A 20,690-nucleotide genomic window follows, 5' to 3' on the forward strand; every position below is an offset into this window, starting at 1 on the left:
ACGAGAATAATAAGGGACTTGTAAAGTTTGGACTTTGTACGTCGAGAGAGGACTTTACTTTTCAATTGGGTACTGAGCCCAAAGTAGCACCTTTTTGGCAATAGTGTCTCTCTGTTGGATTTCAAAACTAATATTGTTGTTGGTGTTAATACTGATACCTAGATATACGAAATTATCTAATACTTCGAAGATATGACTGTCAAAAGTGACGTGCGAGCCTAGTCGCGAGTGCAACGACTGTTTGTTTGATTTCGTCTTGTATGCCCATACGGTTTGCTTCCCTAAACAGTCTGGAGAAAGCAGAACAAACTGATGGAGCTCCTGGCGTTGCTCAACGTCAGCTTACAAAGCCGTGTTGGCTTCACTAGGATGCCAAGCTGAGACATAGCGCCACAGAGGCAGTAGTTGTGTGTGTCGATCTTCCTTTCACGGTATTTTCCACGATTTGGCACAGGATGAAAATCTGGTCGATAGCATATTTTTTCAGGTCTAAAACCACACTCATAAAGACCAATTACTTTGTTGAAGGTGGGCTTCAGTCTTTCCCACAATACGCTAGGTAATACTTTATATGCGATTATTGAAGGCTTATAACACGGTAATTGCCTCAGATTGTAAGGCTTCCCGTTTTGTAGATTGGGCAGAGCACACATATGTATGCATGTAGATATCAATCTTACAAAGAAGCTGATGGATGCTCCTTATCAGTTCTGCGCCACCATATTTGAACAGCTTGACCGGTAACCCATCGGCCTCTGACGCTTTGTTATTCTTCAGACATCTATTCCATTGTCAACGATTGGAGTATATATCCAGGGGGTCAAAAAATATTTTGTTTTGCAAAGCTTCAGTATTAATTATTTAAATTACAAAACCGAATATGTCAAACAAAACAATTTTATTGAACTTTTGTCAACAAAGCATTCAAAAAAATATTTCATCTTTTCTTTGAAGTGGCATCTATTGAATATCTCTATCTTTCTAAATACAATAACGGTACATTTCATTAGGCATTAAAGACAGCCTTGGACATCAATGAGACATATTTTGTACATCACAAGAAATTCTCGCCTCATTTTAGGCGTACAACAGCCAAGGGAAATAAACGAGCGCAGTACGAGGTAAACGATGCAGAAAACGCAACGAAAGAAAAAAATAAGCTGTCTGATATTTTTGCGTGATTAACAGGCATAATTGTGTTAGTTGAGCGCATGTCGGTGGTGGTGAGGCAGAGCGTGGGTATGTGTGTGGCAATGTGCTTATACTTCAATGTTAACTTCTAACAAAACTGAACGAAAGCTGAGACGATACAAGCAGAAGAACTTTAACAAAATTGCGGCTATCAAATCTAACATCAGCCAAATCACGCCGAGTAACATCAAAAGTAAAGACGTATGTGTGTATTTGTGAAAGCAACATGAATAAGCAATGAAGAGTAGACGCACAGCAGAAGTTGATGTGCCACATTTGGAGTAGAGCGCCATAAACGGTAGCAGCAGCTCCACCAGCTGTTCTACTAAGAATACTCATGTACTTCTTTGCACGTATGTATATGTGTGTGTGTGTAAGGACTCATGAAAGGGAATTAATGCTTTTGGAAACAAAATTAAAATATAATAAGAAAAAATTAGACTGTTGGTAAATGGAAGATAAAAGAGAATACACAATAACGATTTCGTGGGCGTCGTGGAGCAGTGTGCCGAGCACAAAAAATAAAAGCAGAAATTTCACACTGATTGATGGCGTTCAATGACAAATGGAGGCCGCACCACTGTTTGACTGTCTGCCAGCGTGTTGGGTGGACAAGCATAATTAAAATTTAACGCGCCACAAAAGCGAAAGACAAATTCAACGCCTGCCCCTAAACGCATTGCACTTCAGCTGGGTCGGCCTCGGAAACTGAGTCTGAGTCTAGGTGGCAATTGCTGATGGGCGCTAAGCGATAAATGCGCGCCATAAAAGTGAAAAGCAAATCTAGTAAGTGAAGATTAAGCGGCGCAACGCAAGCAGCCTACAATCTTGAGTGCGATCCAAAGCCAACCCGCCAGGCAAACCAAAATGAAGAATGAGTGCGAAGCAGGGCTGTCGTGCTGTCAAAGCGGTGTGTGGAGAAAAAGTTGTGTTGAAAAATTACGCACTAATTAAGAGTGGTGAATGCGCCGTGGCACGGTTTAGTGACATTGACAACATTGTCAACGGGACACGCTTGTTTACAGCGCCAACAAAACATGACCAATTGGGAAGAAAATTACACGAATTTCAAGCCTGATGGCTTGAAGGGAAAGGATACGAAATGTAAGAAAACGGTACGGGAAAAGTGTGCAGTAAACTTCTTGCGGAAGAGAGGGTAAGAAGAAGACTTAATGAAACAGTGAAGTGAACATAAGGACGGTTTTTAATTAAAAAAAAAGTTTTTAGATATCATTAAACAACGGTAAAGTGAACACAAAACTTTTTCAGCAATTTTAACAACAATTTATTTTCTAGCATAATCCTTAAAATTCATATTATGTAAAGCATGTGTTTCTCGCGCTTCGTTTAATTTACGATCAACAGTCGGCCTACTAAACGTACTATTCACAAAACCTATCCAAGACCCAGCAATCCTTATTGTATAATATTCGACCGAACAGACCAAGACCAACATGGAGTGAAGAAAGTATTAGAGACGAAGCTGAAAGTGTAAACGATTCGGCGCCGTTCGCAGCAACTCGGACTGACGTATGGAACGTCTTAGCGCATTTTACATCGAGATCTTAAATTGCAAGCGTACAAAAAACAGTGTGAGCACGAGCTAAAGCCGCTTGGTCTTCCCTAGTGATATTGCTTTGCTCTATGGGTTCTTGAAAAGTTAGAAGAAGAGCCGATGAAACCCATTTCTGGCTAAATGGGTATGTAAACAAGCAAAATTGCTGCATTTGAGACGAAGAGCAACCTTAAGACGTTCAAGAACTGCCATTTCAACCAGAAAATACAACGGTTTAGTCTGATTTGTGTGTCGGTGGAATAATCGTTCCTTATTTCCACAAAATTTATGACGGCGATAAAGGAACCGTCAATGGCGACCGTTATCGCGCAATGATAACTGACTATTTGATGCCTGAAATTGAAGATCGTGATCTCAGCAACATTTGGTTTCAACAAGACGGCGCCACTTTACACACATCACATGAATCAATGGATTTATTGAGAGAACACTTCGGTGAGCAGATAATTTCACCTTATGGGCCGGTCGATTGGCCAGCAAATCGTGTGATATCACACTCTTAGCCTTTTTCCTGTGATGTTATGTAAAGTCTGAAGTCTATGCGGATGATCCCGCTTCGATTCAAACCCTGGAGCGAAACATCACGCATGTCATGCCCCAGTTACCAGTCGAAATGATAGAACGAGTAGTCGAAAATTGGACTTAACAAATGAACCATCTGAGACGTTGCTGCGGCCAACATTTGAAAGTGATAATCTACAAAAAATAATTTCCAAAGAAGGTGCTTTCGAATGATAATAAACATTCACCATTTAATTTTAAATTTCAGTGTTTTTTCTTTAAAAAATTGGGAGCTTAGAAATGGATTCCCGTTTATATTGAATAGAAGTCACTACTAATTGGCTCAAAAAATGTGCGATAAGCTTAAAATAAAACTTTCTCAACACTCTTCAACATGTTGGCAGCATCAAATCAGCTGACCACTCAACTTGTATATAAACTCAACTCAACGACCATTAAAGAATCGACAATCTTTATAATAGTGATATTGTGATAGTGACTGTATTGTCCTGTGCTTCTTATGAAACTTAATGCGAAACATTTCTTCGTAATCTTTTTCACTCCATTCGCATGACTATACTACATTCTGCAAAAATATATACAAGAAACCGCGCACACATACAAAAAGTATTATAATAAACACAAACAAAAAAGAAAACCAAAAGTGAAATAAAAAATAAGCACCACTGTCATAAAAAACTCTCGGAGCAATCATCTGACAACCTGTCAGATTTTCTACGACAGCTGCAACGCCGCCAACGCTGATAATGATAATGAGCTCAACATAGCTGCTGATATGCTTGTTATTGGCAGCTAATTTTTTCATGACAGCACTTTCACTTGCCACGTTCCTTTTTGCGCTGCCAACACTCGGAGCTCATTTAAGTGTGGAGCTGTATTGCCAATGTCGTTTCATTATCAGCAATAACAGCAAACGTTGTCGCCGACCTTGTGAACATTTGCTGGAATTTGCTCTTTTCAACTGAACTTTTTCCAACAATATTGTCCGTTTTCTTGTTGTTCTGAATGTACACAATGCCTCTGCCAGTGTTTCGCTCTCCCACTTTACTGCGATCTGTTCTTTTGTGCTTAAACTAATCGCTATAGCTCTACAGTTGCCATATATAGTAATGATCAGAATGACAAGACGAGGTAAAAGAAGGTTGATTTTGAGGATAGGTGGCTTCGAACTCTTACCACGCCCACAAAATGCCGTTAGTTGAAAAACTATAAAGTGTTATAACTGTAATTTCGTGAATTGATTTGCAAAAACTTCTATAAATGCTATAACTCACTAAATAAATAGTCGGAAACATAAACTTTCACCGGGAAGATATAAATGAAACCTTGTACAAATGGTAGTAAGGTGTGCTATCTCTCATTTAAATATTATTCAAATCAGACCACAACTTTTGAAGCCTACAGAAATCGAATATGTGAACCAAGTCTCTATTATTGAAATTTAACTGGAATATCGGCCGATTTGTGACGAATTTTGCCTACATCCTTACAAGATCAAATTGACGCCAGAACTGAAGCCGCTTGATCACCAGAATCGTCGTATGTTGAAAATGATCCGGATTTTCATCGAAAAATCTTCTTCAGCGATGAGGCTCATTTCCAGTTGCATGGTTTCGTCCATAAGCTAAACATGCGTTAATGGTCAGGCAGTTATCCATATGTACTCCATAAGTCACCATTGCATCCCGAAAAATTACGGTTTGGTGTAGGTTATGGACCGGCGGCATCATTGGATCGTACTTCTTCGGCGATGATGTTACTGTGAATGGGAATCGCTACCGCTCAATGATAATCTAATATTTTTGACCCGTTTTGAATGATATGGACTTGAACAATATGTGGTTTCAACAGGACGGCGCCAAAAGCGATACAGCGAATGTCACTGTCGATTTATTGAAAACCAAGTTTGGTGAACGTGTTGTCTCACGAAATGGCCCAATCAATCGTGGTACGATTACCACCGTTAGGCTATTTCCTGTAGGTCTACGTCAAGTCTATGGTCTATGCCAACAAGCCAGCGCCGATTGATGAACTTCGTACAAATATGGAATATGAAATTGCAGCAGTACCGACCGATTTATGCTTGAAAATCGTCGAAAATTGGGTTCAGCGTCTGGATTGCTGCAAACATACCAATGGAGGCCAGGAAAAAGTAATATATAATTTATAATAGTAGAGTTAAAGTTTTTTAAAGCGGAAATTATCTTATATGCGCATTTTCATTTTCATTTGGATCGATCAGTTTGTATGGCAGATATATGCTATAGTGATTCGACGTCCACGGTGGCGACGAAAGAGTAGCTACCTGAGGAAACGGACGCGTCAGGGATACATTCGCGTATATAAAGACAGACAGACAGAAACAAAGCCAATGAAAGGAGCGAGTACTAATATACGCGAATTACTGTTTTATTCACAACTCGCTGCCGACACAACAAGTGCGCTCTCTGTGATTTTCCATTTTCAATTGAACTGAGCCGCAGTTAAACATTTGTTAGTATTTTAGAGCAGAGTTTGAGGTCAAATAATTTTATTATTGCTACTTTAATAAATGAAATTAAAGTACCAGTAATCAGTCAGCAATTAACACAAAAAACACAAAATCTGTGTGATGAAATTAAAATAAACCGCAACTAATTGCAATTTTATTAGTCGAGTGTGATTGATAAATTGTATGCGCAACTTATATTGCTTCAGCAATTATTTGTAATTAACTTTTATCCTTAAATTTCAATGAAAAGAGAGTTTATTTTCAATATTTAAAAGCCGCTTTACTTCCAGCTAATCAGATACACGATCGATATTCGGTCTCGTTCGGTCCACAGTATCACAATAAAAAATCTTTCAAATCGTGTTTAGTAGAAAGAAAGCAGCGAAAGAGGTTGATCTTGTTATGAACGAGAGCACGAAAAACTACCTGTACTAGTTTAGCTCTTGCCGACAGGCGCCACTTTTACGTTCTACGGGTATAAGCCTCTCATTAATCCGTTGCTATTATACATCATACCGAAACATGGACGATGACGCACTGAGATGAAAAGCACATGGATCATACGAGAGAAGATCTTTGAAACCGTCCGTCTGGGCGATATATAAGTAATATATCGAAGTAGATGGAACCCTGATTGGTACCAGCGACATGGATATATGTAGTTAGGTGCAAAAAAATCCAACGAATGCGCTTGTTAGGCTGTGTCGTTCGCATGGAAGATGATACTCTGGTTAAAAACTTCTACGATTCCGGACCCTAGGGTAAACAACGGAAGCAAGGGCGCATACGCATCCAATGTAAAGACAAAGTGCATAGCGTTCTGTCTGCACTTGGAATGTACAACTGGCATGACCTCGCAAAAGATAAAGGTAACTGGCGAAAATTTTTGTTCTCAGCCCATACCGATAAGAGAACGGTTGTAGTGTCAATGAAGAAGAAGAGACTTGCAGCTTTTAAAAATTATTTGAAATTTTCAAACAGTTTTTTTGGTTTGTAATCATTTTGAACGTGTGAATTTGACTTTACAATCTTTGTTCGGTGACTTCAACTTAACACATTTGATTTATACAATGTGTTGATATGGCTACGAGCGAAGTTAATCTATTGTCCAATAATTTGTAATACTTTTTAAGCCGCGTGCATTTGAAGGCAGTGTAATTTATTTGTTTCTGCGGCCTTGAGGTCAATATATTCAATACTCCCAAAAGGATTTTTCGAAGATTAATTAAAGGGTTATATACCTTTTTTGTCGAAGAAAAAAAGGAATGTTTGGATTTTTTTTAGGTATGTAGCAATTATTTCATTACACGAATGTTTTTATTTTTTGATAGTACGCTTCATTAACAATGTTTGTGCGAAATTTTGTGGAAAAATATCAAATAGTTTTTAAGGGGTGGCTGTTTCCCTTAGAGGCCTTTTTTTTGGCAGAGCCTTGCGGTGACAATTCCCCAGGTCGAACAAGTCAACTGAAACCATAAAAGCAAACAAATTTCATCAGTTTAGTGTAATTCCTTGTGCTTGAGCGATCGTTTTTGTGATTTTATTTTGTGCACGCGGGAGCGTTTTATGCAAAAAATTAACTTTTTGGTCACTATAAAATTCATTTCGGTGAAAAAAAAAGTTTGTGCGTAAAAAGTCGATCGTTCAAGCACAGAAAAATTTCATTACGAACATAAAGAAAAAAAAAAATTGTAGAAAATCGGTTCAGTAGTTTTCCGCCAATCCATGTCACCGCAAAGTCATTTTTCAAAAAACACCATTTCGAGATATTCGCACGTGACGCTGGCCGCTCGGGTTTGGGGCCGCGACAAGGCGCGCGGTTGGAAGTGCTGTAACTTTTTTTCTACTGCTCGAATCTCTATGCAAATTTGAGAAAATGTTCTTAAGGAGTCTTAAGATAAAGCAATACAAAAAATTTGATTTTTTGAAATTAAAAAAGGTATATAAACATCAATGTCAGACTATTACACTACATGTATTAAAGCCATCGCAGCAAAGCAGATATTTTTTCAAACATTTTTTCGAGTTCAAAGTTAGTAAGTCGGCAGCGTTATGCTTAATGTTATGTAGGTGTCTTGTAAGTTTGTATACCCTGAATAGCGTATGTGCTGAATATACCATCTGAAGGAAATGTGGAAGACTCTGTAAAATGCATATAATCGTATAAATGATCAGTATGATGAACTGACTTGTTTTAGCTATGTCCCACAACTGTAAGCCTGTCGATTTATCCTTCTCAGTACCTCAGTTTTTGAAATATTAATCTGAAATTTTGCACAGGTTTTTTTCCTTCCAAGAAGCTGCTTATTTATCGAAAACGTCGATATCTTCACGCAATTTGTCACATATAATTGCCTAATCCAAGGCTACAAACGCCAAAAATATTGTTCAGGTCGGACCATTATATCATATAATTGTCATACAGACTGACCAATTACAGTCAAATTCTTGTATGGCAACTTTTCCTTTGGGCATTGAGCTACTTTACAACTACTACTATTTTAACTTTGATGCAAATGCAACGAATTTAACTTTTTTTTTTTGTTTTTTCCGGTTTCCGGTTGATAATTTAATCAATGCAGACATTCCTTTAAAAAAAATTCTGCACATTTTGCATATAAATTGCAGCGTAAACAGCATTTTTGTGTAAACGAACACAAATTAAAAGTTAAAACATTAACATGAATAAAACAAAAATAATTTATTTGCGCAACAATGTCGACAATCAAATAATGCGGGTTTTATTGTTGAATTTATGGCCGCAAAAAACGTATGCAGCAGCTTTTTATGAATTCATGTCTAGGGCTGACACATACACATGCACACTTTTATTTATAACATTTACGCGACTAAATGCATGCATGTTGCAACAAAGTTTTTTGCTGAAAGGTAGAGTGTTTTTTCCCACAACCGCTCTTCACGTAATGATAGGATGATTAAATTTACAGAATTAAAAGTAATTTTGATTGCCGCGCAAAAAACATAAACAATTATATATATTTATATATATTGTAACTATATACATATGTGAAAAGTAATTATTATTTTTTAAGCAACGCTTATTGGTGCTCACCATTAGCTCGTGACGGCCCAATCAGCGATGCGCCCACAAAGGCCGCACTGTGAAGCGTCGTCTGCTGCAGCAGTCCATTAATGAGTAGCAGCCACCAGAGGCAACAGCTTATTAATCCCATGATGCGCCTGTGTGTGTGTGTGTGTGGCAGCAAATAAAAAGAAGCAGCTACAACAACAAAAAATGAAGCGCGTGTTGACGGCGTCGACTTTAATAAGTTAAATTTTGCCTTTTTTGTGGATTAGTTCTTTTGTTGCACGCTGTAATACCGGTTTGATACCCGTGTGGTTTATAACATCGGGCTTAAGTGTAATTAAAAGAGCCGTTACGAATTAAAGTTAAATAAAAGCAATTGAGTGTCGTTGCTTTTGCAGCGCATTCAGTTGTACACGTTTTCAAATTAAAGGTTTCGCAATGCTCTCGTTAGCTTACACGGCTGCGCTGTTCGGCTGCAGTTCGTATATTTATAGCACGCGTTATTTTATTGTTTTTGTATTTTTTTTATATTTTTTTGTTATTTATATTTTTTTTCATGCACGCTTTCCACTTTTTCCACGCTCTTTTTAAACACCTTTTGTATTGTAAGACTTCTTGCGCCAAAAAGTATGCAAATTTTTCACTTTAATTAAGTTTAATTTTGTTTGTGTGTATATACATATGTCATATGCACTTTATTAATTTAAATTTTTATAAACATTGCAACTGGTCGCTTTATAAATTATGACTTTTTCAAGTAACGTTTGCCATTCAGTTTTAAAATGATATGTTTACAATGCTATCAGTGTATAAATATGAATAAAATGCAGCACAAATTCAGCAAAATGAAGAGTTAAGAACTCAACACTAACGTTTAATGCCAAAATTGGCACATAAAAAATTTTAAAAAGTGAATTTAGCACTTTTTTCAATAAACAGCAAAAAAACCCTTTGTAAAAGCCAAAGAAAATAATGCTAATAATGGGACTTTGGTCTTGGGTTTTCTGAGAAAATTTATTACAGCAATATATATATTCATAATAGCATCAAATAGAAGACCTTCCAGCAATCGTTAGATCAATGCATACTTAAAAAAAATTTGAACGTTTGATTTGAGACTTTTTGTTCGAAAATTAGAGTTTTCATGGATATTAGGACATATGAAGAGAAAAAAATATATATTACATCAAAAAAATAAAGTATGTTTGGTACACAAGCAGGTAAGTTTACAAGAAATTTCGTGAAAGCAAAAAAGTTGTGCACAAGATAAAACTAAAAAACCCAAAAACCGGATTATTTGAATATTTTACACATTTTAAGGTTAGGGGAAAAAGGGCATATTTAAAAGTTATAGGTCTTTTCATTACCAACAACATTGACATATAACTTTTTTCTATAGAACTGGTAGTTTTAACGGAAATCGAGATAAAATCCTTCTCAACTCTTAAAAATTTATTAACTTTCATTCAAAAATCCATTGCTTTGGACGGTAACATGTTTCAACTGTCGTGAAGATATCTTGTCAAATGAAAAAATTTCCATAAGACTTTTGGACTTTAATCAATCAATTTGTATGGCAGCTCTATGCCGTAGTAGTCCAAACTGAACAATATACACGGTACATGATTGGTCATAGAGATACTGAGTTTTATTACAACATATATACAATATCTATATATAGTATATATATATGTATAAAATGTATATAATGTATATCTAGGAACAGTGCGTTAGATTTATTGTTCATTAAATTTCACCGATTGAAACTAATTAAATTTTAAGTACGTTAATTGACGTTAGCTATTAATTAAGTTCCCAAAATAAATATACGCAAAAGGTTCAAAAAGTATTAAAAAATTAAAAAAATCATACGGAAATGCCCAGGGCACTTCGCTGGAAATGGAATTCGCCGCATTATTTGTGCTAAATTGAACTCATATTTCACATTTCCTTTGATGCAACACTTGTTTACAGCAGCATAAATTATAAATTGTGAAGCAATTACTTTGTTATTAATTGATTGTCGAAGTTTTTTACAATTTCATTGCTATCCCAGGCTAATGAGAGCATAAAATAAAACAAAAACGCTTTTGGATGACAGTTAAATATTTTTTTTAATTATGTTATTTATGAAATCAATGCTTAATTAACTTCGACTGAAATGTGAGAGCAAAAATATTGCCAGTATTCCTGAAATTATGTTAATATTCATAGGCAGTTCGTTAAACGATGGCTGCAATTTAAATAGCTCGCTCTTATTTGAAAATTAACCGGTCAATTACAAAATCCCCGGCCTAACACATAGATGGCACTACTAGAATTTATTCCATATAATGTTTAGTTAGCCCCAATTTTCAAAAGTCGCCCATATAAATTTGAAAACTAACGGTTTATTAGTTTGTGAATTACATAATTTTGATTGAAGCAACTTCTATTACTATGTAAAAATGTATAAAAACAAATTTCGCGTATTGATAAAATATTGCTTTTTGGACGGAAAACATACAGTTGAAGCAAAAACTTGGATTTGTAAGATTTCGCGTAATATCTATATATGTGACCTGGTCTACGAAAAGGGAGCTAACGTGCCAAAACTAGTTTTCTGTTAAAAATAAACTACCCATCCGAATCAACTAAAAAGTGAAAATTGATTTTTTGACACCTAAGCCCCCTTTCCGTAGACCAGGTCACATATATAAAAGAAAGTGGATGTTAGTTACACCATTTATAACTCAAGAACGGCTGAACCGATTTGGCTGAAAACTGGTGGAGCGGTAGCTTAGAACCAGGGCATAGGATACCTTTTATCTCTTTATGTCAAAGTTTAATACAACTCATAAATACAAAAATTATATTGTAAATCATAAGCATTTGTTCAAAACTCATGTTTGTAGGAAATACATATATGCGTACAATTATAAACAGAGTTTTCTCAAAAATAATACAATTGCTAAATATTTGGAATAGAAGAAAAGAACTGCAACCAAATACGCAATGAAATAGATTATAGTCGCAGTGAAATAGATTATAACTGGCTCAGTATTCAGTCGTTGAGTATGTATTATACCACGTGCATCCCAAAAGACTGATGTCATAACCTTTCCAGCCGCCTTTTTCGTTTTTCCACGCCTGAGAACCGGTTCATCATGTGTAGTCCACTAGAATGACTGTCGATTGGACTCCACTGATAAATGATGGAGCTATATTTCCATCACTGACGAAAAATTTCGGCTTTATTCCAATTAAAGAGCACTTAAACACTTCTCAGAATCAGTTATTCGTTGTTTGTGTTGGATTATGAACTTGCGAGGCATCTACTTTGCTCATTTCGCCTGTTTCCAGCTTAGCAAATATCTTTTCAACGGTGGATTTCCCTGAGCCCAAATTCAACAGTATTTTCCCCAAAAAAGCAATGCTTTATTAACACACGAAATGCTTTATGATCCATTTTTTTTGTAAACTAACACAAGTTGCTTCACAAAAATGCAACTAATATAAATCATTTAGATGGTAGTAGTAGTATTATCTATGTATCAGCCACAGTGATGCGCGGACGGGTCCTCTAGTTGCTATATAATAAAAAAACTGTTAAGAGGCATAATATGTTTTGATCTGTTTCGTATTGATTGTTTTGCTCAGGAATATAAAAATAAGCTGACTGCTGTTTCATCAATGCACACAACCAAACCCGCAGATTCAAAAGCAGCCAAATTTGCAGCCGTATTTTCGTTAATGATATACGGTGCAATCAAATTCTAAAGTTCGAAAATTAATGCAGAAAACTTCTCTTGTGCAGTTTCCAAATTTCGACTATTCCATCTACTATAATGAGGGCTAATAGTATTCGATAGTATAGTAAATACAATATATACATAATTGTCTGCATTAGACGATATTATCGCATGGAGTAAAATAAGTTTGGTATTCTGTTGTCGAAGCAGCTGTGAGCACACAGTTATAGCTAGGTAACAGAGCGCCAACTTTGAGCAGCAGACACCTAACCTAACCTTACTTGCACTGCACTTCTTACGAATTAACCATAGGCGCTACATTTTACTTATGAGTACCATTTTTTAGTACCGTATCTATACTTTTTTGATTGAAAGTAAAACTCTATGCGAGACGAAGTCAAATATACAGAGTTTTATTAATGATTTAAATTTTTTTAAACAGCTTAAGATATTTATGTAAACCTATCTCTCAATTAGAAACCACTGAACTATTTCTGCATATCGTCACCCGAAATGCGAAATAACTTAAAATCACTTTTCATAAGTTGACAGGGCGAAGAGAAAAGGATATAACACAAATCACTCATATTCATAGAAAATTTGAGTTTTGGTTATACAATTGTTATATATTGGTTATATATTAGTTATATTTTGGTTATATCTGACAACGGAAGCTTATGTATGCTACATATGTATGTATATATAATATGACGTAGTGAATCGTCAGCTTTCTCAAACATGCTCATGAGAAGTGTTGAATTTCAAATTACTTTCGTTTAACCGTCATTCGTATATAAACATATAAGTATTGTACCTAGAAACCTAGAAAACGACCCCACTGCATATATAGCACCATAATTTTACACAAATACATATTTGCACAATGCTTTAACATGTTAATAACCGCATCTATTGTATTCGTATGTATGTGCTTCTTCTAAGTTCTGGTTAGCACTAAAAATAATGCTTCTCATTTTACGCGCCTAAAAGTCGACCTTCAGCGGAAATGTAGATATGGAAATCATCTGGAGCAGACATCACTTTCACTTGGCAGCTACAATTAATAATAATGAGCAGCTGCAAAATTGGAAAGTGAATAAGTAGAGGCAAGGAATGATAATAAAAAATAACGACGCAAGCCAAAGTGGCAGAGCAGTAGAGACGCAGATGAAATAGCTGCGCGTAGAAAAGCAGACTGCTGATAATATTGTAGCCACCGAGGCAGCAAGTTTTGTGCAATTGATGGTAAAGGTCAATACAACGCTACAGTAATGTTTGGTGGTAAACAGAGCAGCAAAATAAATAAATAATGAAAAATAAAAACAACAATGGAGGGCAGTGCAAAGGCGGAAATTGATTCTCGATGAGGCGGCGAGTGCGGAGAAACCTTTTAAATATCATTTTGCCGTGCTGAGCAGAGATGATAATAATAAAGTATGACGAGATGATGCAGGTTGTTACAAGAAATATGAGCTTTTATTAAGAACGTTATGTGGAAAGTGGAAATTTATAAAGAAGTAGTGAAAATAAAGAAAGTAGTAAAAATAACAAAAATAAGTTTCGCAAAAGGCTGAATAATCAAAAAATGCAGTTCATCCACATTATAACTTAATATTGACAAATGTTAAACTTGGCTGCTAGCCGGTGTCAACCGCCTGCATATTAAATTATAACGGTTCGTAGAAATAAATACTAACGTATGCGCAGACAGTTAGTCAAACAGATGGAGAAGCATACACGCGGCGAACATATGGATAAACGCTGGACTCACAGGCAAATAAGCTGTATGTAGTTAGTATTGCAGAGGGCAAACCAGCAAACAGGCGCGATATAACGGCATCTAAAACGCCATTAAGCAAACAAATAAGTCACATACAAATATACATATATATAAATAACAGAATACATATTTGCAGAAGTTGCGTTGCCCTAGCGGCCAAGAGGCTGAGCGGCTGAGTGGTTGAGCTGCTTAACAGTGCACGTTAAATGTGTGTAGACTTTTGCAGTAAAATGTTTTACAGCGGAGAGCGTCATGACGCATAAGCAGCTTGCACAGCGCGTGCGCCCAAAAGCATGCAATGACACGCATACAGTGCGTTGCTGAGCATAAAAACGCTCGCACATTTGGCAGGCACAATAACTGTATTTGTGTTTATGTTGGTGTTGGTGTTTGCTTTTGTGCTGACACCGTCAATGGCAGCGTCAGCTACAACCGACGTATGAGTAAGCTAGTAATAAGGTGCGTGTTGTCTACATTCAGGCGGCAAGGCGCGGCACTTGCGTTAAATTCCACGTAATAATGTGGTTGGAAAAAGTAATTTAAAGAAAAGCTATATTTAGATACAAATTCTTCTATAAAGAATTCTGCGGTCAAAAAGGCAATACAATTTTGGAAAAAATCTAGAATAATTGTGATATATGCATGAAAATTCTTATTTCACACGAAAGAAATTTATTAAATTTTAAGTAAATTAACTTTTTTATTTAATTCAATTTTTTTTAAATTTAAATAAATTAAAATTAAAACTTAAATTAGTTAAAATTAATTTTTTTAATATTAAATACTATTTGAATTTATTTTTGATTTCGTTTAATTTAATTATTTCAAATTTCAAATAAATTTAATTTTTAAATTTCAATTTTTAATTTTAATTTCATTTAATTTAATTAATTTAATTTTCGGACTTAATTTTAATTTAATAAAATTTTTTTAATTACATTTAACTTAATTGAAAAAATTTCGTTTTTTTTATTTCATTTAATTTAATAATAATCAATAAAATTTAAAAAAAAAAAAAAGATATAAATATTTTTTAATTATTTAAATTTTAAGAAAATTAATTTTTTTATTAAATTTAATTTTTTAAATTTAAATAAATTAAAATTTTAAAACTTAAATTAGTTAAAATTGATTTTTTTAATTTTAAAGATTTTTTGAATTTTTTTAATTTCGTTTAATTTAATTATTTAAAATTTCAAAATTAATTTTAACTACATTTAATTTTAAATTTAAATTTTTAATTTTAATTTCATTTAATTTAATTACATTTAATTTTCAGACTTAATTTTTAATTTAATAAAATTTTTTAATTACATTTAACTTAATTAAATAAATTTTCGATTTTTTTAAATTTTAATATTAATAATTTAATAATAATCAAAAAAATTGAAAAAAAAACAGATATAAATATTTTTAATTGCCAAAGGGCAATAAGCGTCATATAGAAGCAGCTTTTTTATCGAACAAAAAAGTTGAAAAAGTATTAAAAACACCGAAAGACGCAAGCATGGAAATCAGTATTGCACACGCTATAAATATAATCTTTTCCACATTTTCAAAGAAACGAAGTTGAATTTTCTGACTTTTTTTTATATAAAATTAGTTTGAGGAGTTCGAAAACAATCCTTAAACACTTTTCTTATGATTACACTAGTTTACAAGCATTTTGATACTGTACGTTAGAGGCGGTTTCTTGATTTTGGCTTTCTAAAGATTTCTTAACACGTGGGATTTCTTGTCTTGTAGTCAAGGGGTGTTGGAATCAATCCACCGCCATTTACTTTACATTTACTAAAATAGTACAGGCTGGCTAATTTTGAAACTCAAATTCGTAATCAGCACACCTCAAATACCTCACAGTCCACTTAGCAATAAAACGCAAATTGTTTCTTCAGATTTATTGAGTAGTAAAAATTAATAACATTTTTATTTCAGTTTTGTTGCCTAGTGTTATTAATTCGTTTAACTTATTTGCAAATGCCAAAATTTTGGAATTTTATAAAAACTTAAGCACACTTAAAATTAAATATAACGCTAATGTTAATTACTAACGCAATTAAAAAAAAAATCAGCAAGCTCAAAGACGGTTTTGAGAAAATGAATGATTAATTGTTTTCAATTTCACTATAGCTTAGTTTAAAATAATTTAGTTTTATGCTTAAGAAAAATAATAATGTAAAGTAATTTGGTTTTTAGCGCATTTTAGCAATTTGTAAGCGTTTCCAGTTGCACCGCGTAAAAAATCCCAATTTCACTTTTAAAAAATCACCAACAATAAACTGCACAGTTTATGAAACTATTAAGTATGTACATATAAGTTGTTTTATAATTTTTTTTTTTGGTATTATTTTTTACAAAAAAAAAAAAATATTATGTGTTATTTAGCGTCATTTCACATTAAATACATATAATATCATATTACACAATTAAAAAAAAATTTTAAATCATATATGCAATTATCCACAATTTTTTTTTTTTTATTTCATAACAGAGTAAGACAATTGAAAAAAAATTTATTTGAAGTATTTCTAATAACTTTGCTTTAAACGCATATTTTTATAGTTATCTTTTACTTTTCACGAAACATGAATTTTACTACGCCACATACGCGTAGCATAAACAATTTGCTCACTTATTTGTTGTATTGAAACTATAAACTTCAGCAACTTATTTAAAATCGCATGTTACATGCACAAAGGCAGCTTCAGCATAAAATCTGCAAGCAGGCAAATTCTTGCCAAACAATGAGTATTATGTTTGTTGACATCAACACACGTGCATACGTACGCATGCCCAACAACACTATGCGCTACGTGGCAATGACTTTGCTGACTGGCACACTATCGGATTTTCACAAAACACAGATTTCAGACACACTTGTATACCTTCTCTTTTCATTAAATGTCCCTTAACATCGATTTTAGTTAGATTAAGTGCTGTTAGCCAAATATTTTTTCTTATAAATTTCAACTGAAACACAGAATTTGTTAGCAATGAACGAAACAAAAAATTGTTTTTCATCAAATTTTCTTAATCGACGATTTTGTGAAATCGCGAAAAAGTTCAAGCGCTTCGCACGTCCGTCTCAATTAAAAGTTCGCTGTTAACTAAATGTTACACGAAATCAAACAACAACAGCAGCATCAGCGATGCAATGAGCGGCAGCGCAGCAGCAACGCAGGCATCGGCAGCATCCAACTGACCAGCAAATCTACGAAGCTACGCACCGAATAGCCGGAGAGGCAGCGCTGCAAATAAGGATGCTGTGACAGCAGCAGCAGAAATGAGCATCAAAAAGTCTACAAACTCTGCGCTGTGTGGTGAGTGTCCATGTATATGTGTGTATGTGTGTGATAGTAAGCAGCATCCAATGCATGAGTTTGTGAGCGGATATGGTCGTATGCGCGCGAGTTGGGTGAAAATAAAAAATACTTTTTACAACAATACTGCTATCAAAACATGCAAATGTATATATGTATGTATGCATGTGTGTATGTATTTGTGCTTCTTATCAATTCAAGAGCAGTGCTTGCTGTGTGTGTCGGCGTCGCTGACGACGAAGCATTCTTTTGTTGACAATTGTTGATGTGTGCACTAACTGTTGTTGCTTTATTGTTTTAATGTTTTTTTGGTTGTTGTTGTTTTATTCATATCACATATCACGGTTGTGTGGTTGCTGCGTATATTGTTTTCATTGTTTTAGCTATTGCGTCGGTTTTTGAAAAGTTTTTGTTTTTGTCGTTTTGTTCCAATTTCTTTTTTCTTTTATCTCTACATGTTTGTCAGAGCTTTGTTGCGTTGCGCTCACACTCGCTTACTCACGAAATAGTGACTCTCTTTCCTTATGTTTTGCTTAAAAAAGTTATGTTGCGCAAAAGCAATGCGATTCTATTTATCTCCCATGAGATAAATGTCTGCAGAGCAACATGCTGTCAGTTGCGATATATTTTTTCCTCATGGAATATCGCTTGATATTTTATTTTCAGTGTGCATAGAACTGTTAAAAATAAAAATTAACATATATTCTTAACTGTTAATTTTTATGTCTACTAAAAATAAAAATCGAAAATTAAAATTTATGCATTTTGAAGTTCCCTATTTTTTTTAAAGAAGTAACGCAGAAACTTCAAACTTAATAGGAATGATTATTATCATTCGAAAGAACATACTATGCCATTTATTTTTTTAAGATTATCTCTTTCAAATGTTGGCCGCGGCTACGTCTCTGATGGTCCATCCGTTAAGTCCAATTTTCGATGAGTCGTTCGCGCATTTGGACTGGTAACTGGCGAACGACACGCATGATATTTACCTCTAAGCCTGAAATCGAAGCGGGATTGTCCCCATAGACTTCAGACTTTATATATCACCACAGGAAAGAATTTAACGGTATAATGTCACACAATCTTGGTAGCCAATCGAACGGCCCAGAATTATCTCCCCGCCGAAGTGTTCACTCAATGAATAAATTGATTGATGAAATGTGTGGAAAGTGGCGCCGTCGTGTTGGAAGCAAATATCGCCGCGATCACGAGCTTCAATTTCAGGCAACAAATACTCGGTTATCATTGCGCGACAACGGTCGCCATTGACGTTTACGTTATCGCCGACATCATTTGTGAAAATTATGGACCGTTGATTCCGTCGGTCCACAAACCACACCTAATAGTTGTTCCTGCTGGCTGAAATGGCAGCTCTTGTATCTCTTCAGGTTGCTCTTCGTCCCAAATGCGTCAATTTTGCTTGTCTACATACTCATTGAGCCAAAATTGGACTTCATCTCTGAACAAAATCGGATCTTCTTGGAACTTTTCAGGAGCCAAACGAGCGAATTGATGTCGCTAGAGAAGATCGAGCGGATTCAGTTCTTGCACAAGCTGTCCACTTTCAATTTAAGATCTCGACGTAAAATGCGTCAAATCGTTCCATACGTCAGTCCGAATTGCTGCGAAAGGTGTTGAGTCGAATGTCTCTATCTCTTTCAAAGATTTATTCAAAACGGTCACCTTTTGCTTTAATAACAGCTTTGAAACAATTCGGCGATTGATCGATAGCAGCACGCACAGTTTCTATTGGTATTGACGATGCTGCTCGATCCAAAGATATTTGGAGCCTGTCCAAACTTCTGTAGCATAAGCGACAGGCCCTGTTATCGAGCTTTGAACGCAAGCTGTATTTCATTGTATTCAAATCTGGACTGCTAGACGGTCAATCAGCTGCAGCTATGAAACCAGGAATATTGCTTTTAAGTGATTACTTGCGTTTTGACGGCCGACAAAATGCTTATAATCATTAATTTCTTTTATTTTTTTATATTTATTCTTCTTATATAATAAATAAATTATCTTTTGAGATTTTATTATTTTTTTTATATCATAAATTAATTAACTTTTGAGTTTATCAAAGAGCAACATTTGAATAATATTTTGAAAATTGTTCATTAAAAATTATTGAAACAAAACCCACGTAACCCTTAAGCTGCTGCTGGGTGTCATTTGCCCACTATGCTGGTGAAGAATCTTGCTGGAAGATCTAGTGTTCTCCGTAGAAGAGAATAGTGCTTAACTGCTTTAACACGCCTTTTAAAACTTGCTTCTAATACATTTTTGTTCTTTTTTGCAACATCGTTTTTACAGCAGTTCAGAGAAAACATCTTTATAGGCAGCTCCACTGCCAATCATTACAACATCTGGATGTGGAGGACCTTGAATCATCATTTTTTGCATCATTAGATGTTTAGACTTGGTCGTTTTGCTTAATAAAGATTTATTCGAGAGAGTATTTTTTCAAAAAGTTTTTCATGCAAATGCTGAGGCCCAATTTGCTTTAAGCGATGACCAGTTGTCAGATGGTAAGCTCTGCATTTCCTTTCATATAAGTTTCTGTTTTCCAAGGAGACTTCTGTGAAAACGGTCGTGAACAGGTTTTATGGCTGAATTGGCACAAACCATGCACGGGCGAATTTGTCATGACTATTTTATAAAAGCTTTTATTTGCTTTTCCAAATACAAAGACTACAGAAGAGAAGTATTGGGCATAATTTTTCCAATTTTTTCCTTTATGTGGCTCATATTATAAGTTTCTATGTAAAATATTTTCCTTTGTTTGTACACAAAGCAGTCAAATGTACAGTTTCCACATTTGGGGTAAATGGCTCTACATAATTATCATATTAGTGCTTTAGATGTCGGTATGAGGGCTTTACTCAAATAGCAACGCTATAAACGGTAGCACAATTAGCGTTGGATTCAAAAATATTTACATCTTGAATATGCTAGATTATACGGCTCAACTGATATAGTGGCTTGTAAGCTCCATTTAATGGCATTCAGTACATTTCCATATGAAGA

General features: G+C 34.8%; 1 protein-coding gene across 11 annotated transcripts in view; it reads right to left on the reverse strand.

The window, feature by feature from the left end:
• LOC120781839 (low-density lipoprotein receptor) overlaps positions 1-20,690 on the reverse strand; it is a 398,201-nt gene that overhangs the window by 190,527 nt on the left and 186,984 nt on the right. The window contains exons 1-2 of one of the 11 annotated variants that reach the window (XM_040114094.1): positions 17,226-17,430; positions 8,854-9,440 (exon numbers count right to left, since the gene is read on the reverse strand). The exons of 5 other annotated variants lie outside the window; for them this stretch is intronic. In XM_040114094.1, the coding sequence (XP_039970028.1) occupies positions 8,854-8,974 (121 nt within the window). In that variant the 5' untranslated portion in view covers positions 8,975-9,440; positions 17,226-17,430. Of the gene's footprint in view, positions 1-8,853; positions 9,629-17,225; positions 17,431-20,690 lie in introns of those variants that run through there. 5 more of the 11 variants (XM_040114095.1, XM_040114092.1, XM_040114091.1 and 2 more) reach the window with 5 other exon arrangements.

Source organism: Bactrocera tryoni, chromosome 1 (genome assembly GCF_016617805.1).
Source record: "Bactrocera tryoni isolate S06 chromosome 1, CSIRO_BtryS06_freeze2, whole genome shotgun sequence".
NCBI lineage: Eukaryota > Metazoa > Arthropoda > Insecta > Diptera > Tephritidae > Bactrocera > Bactrocera tryoni.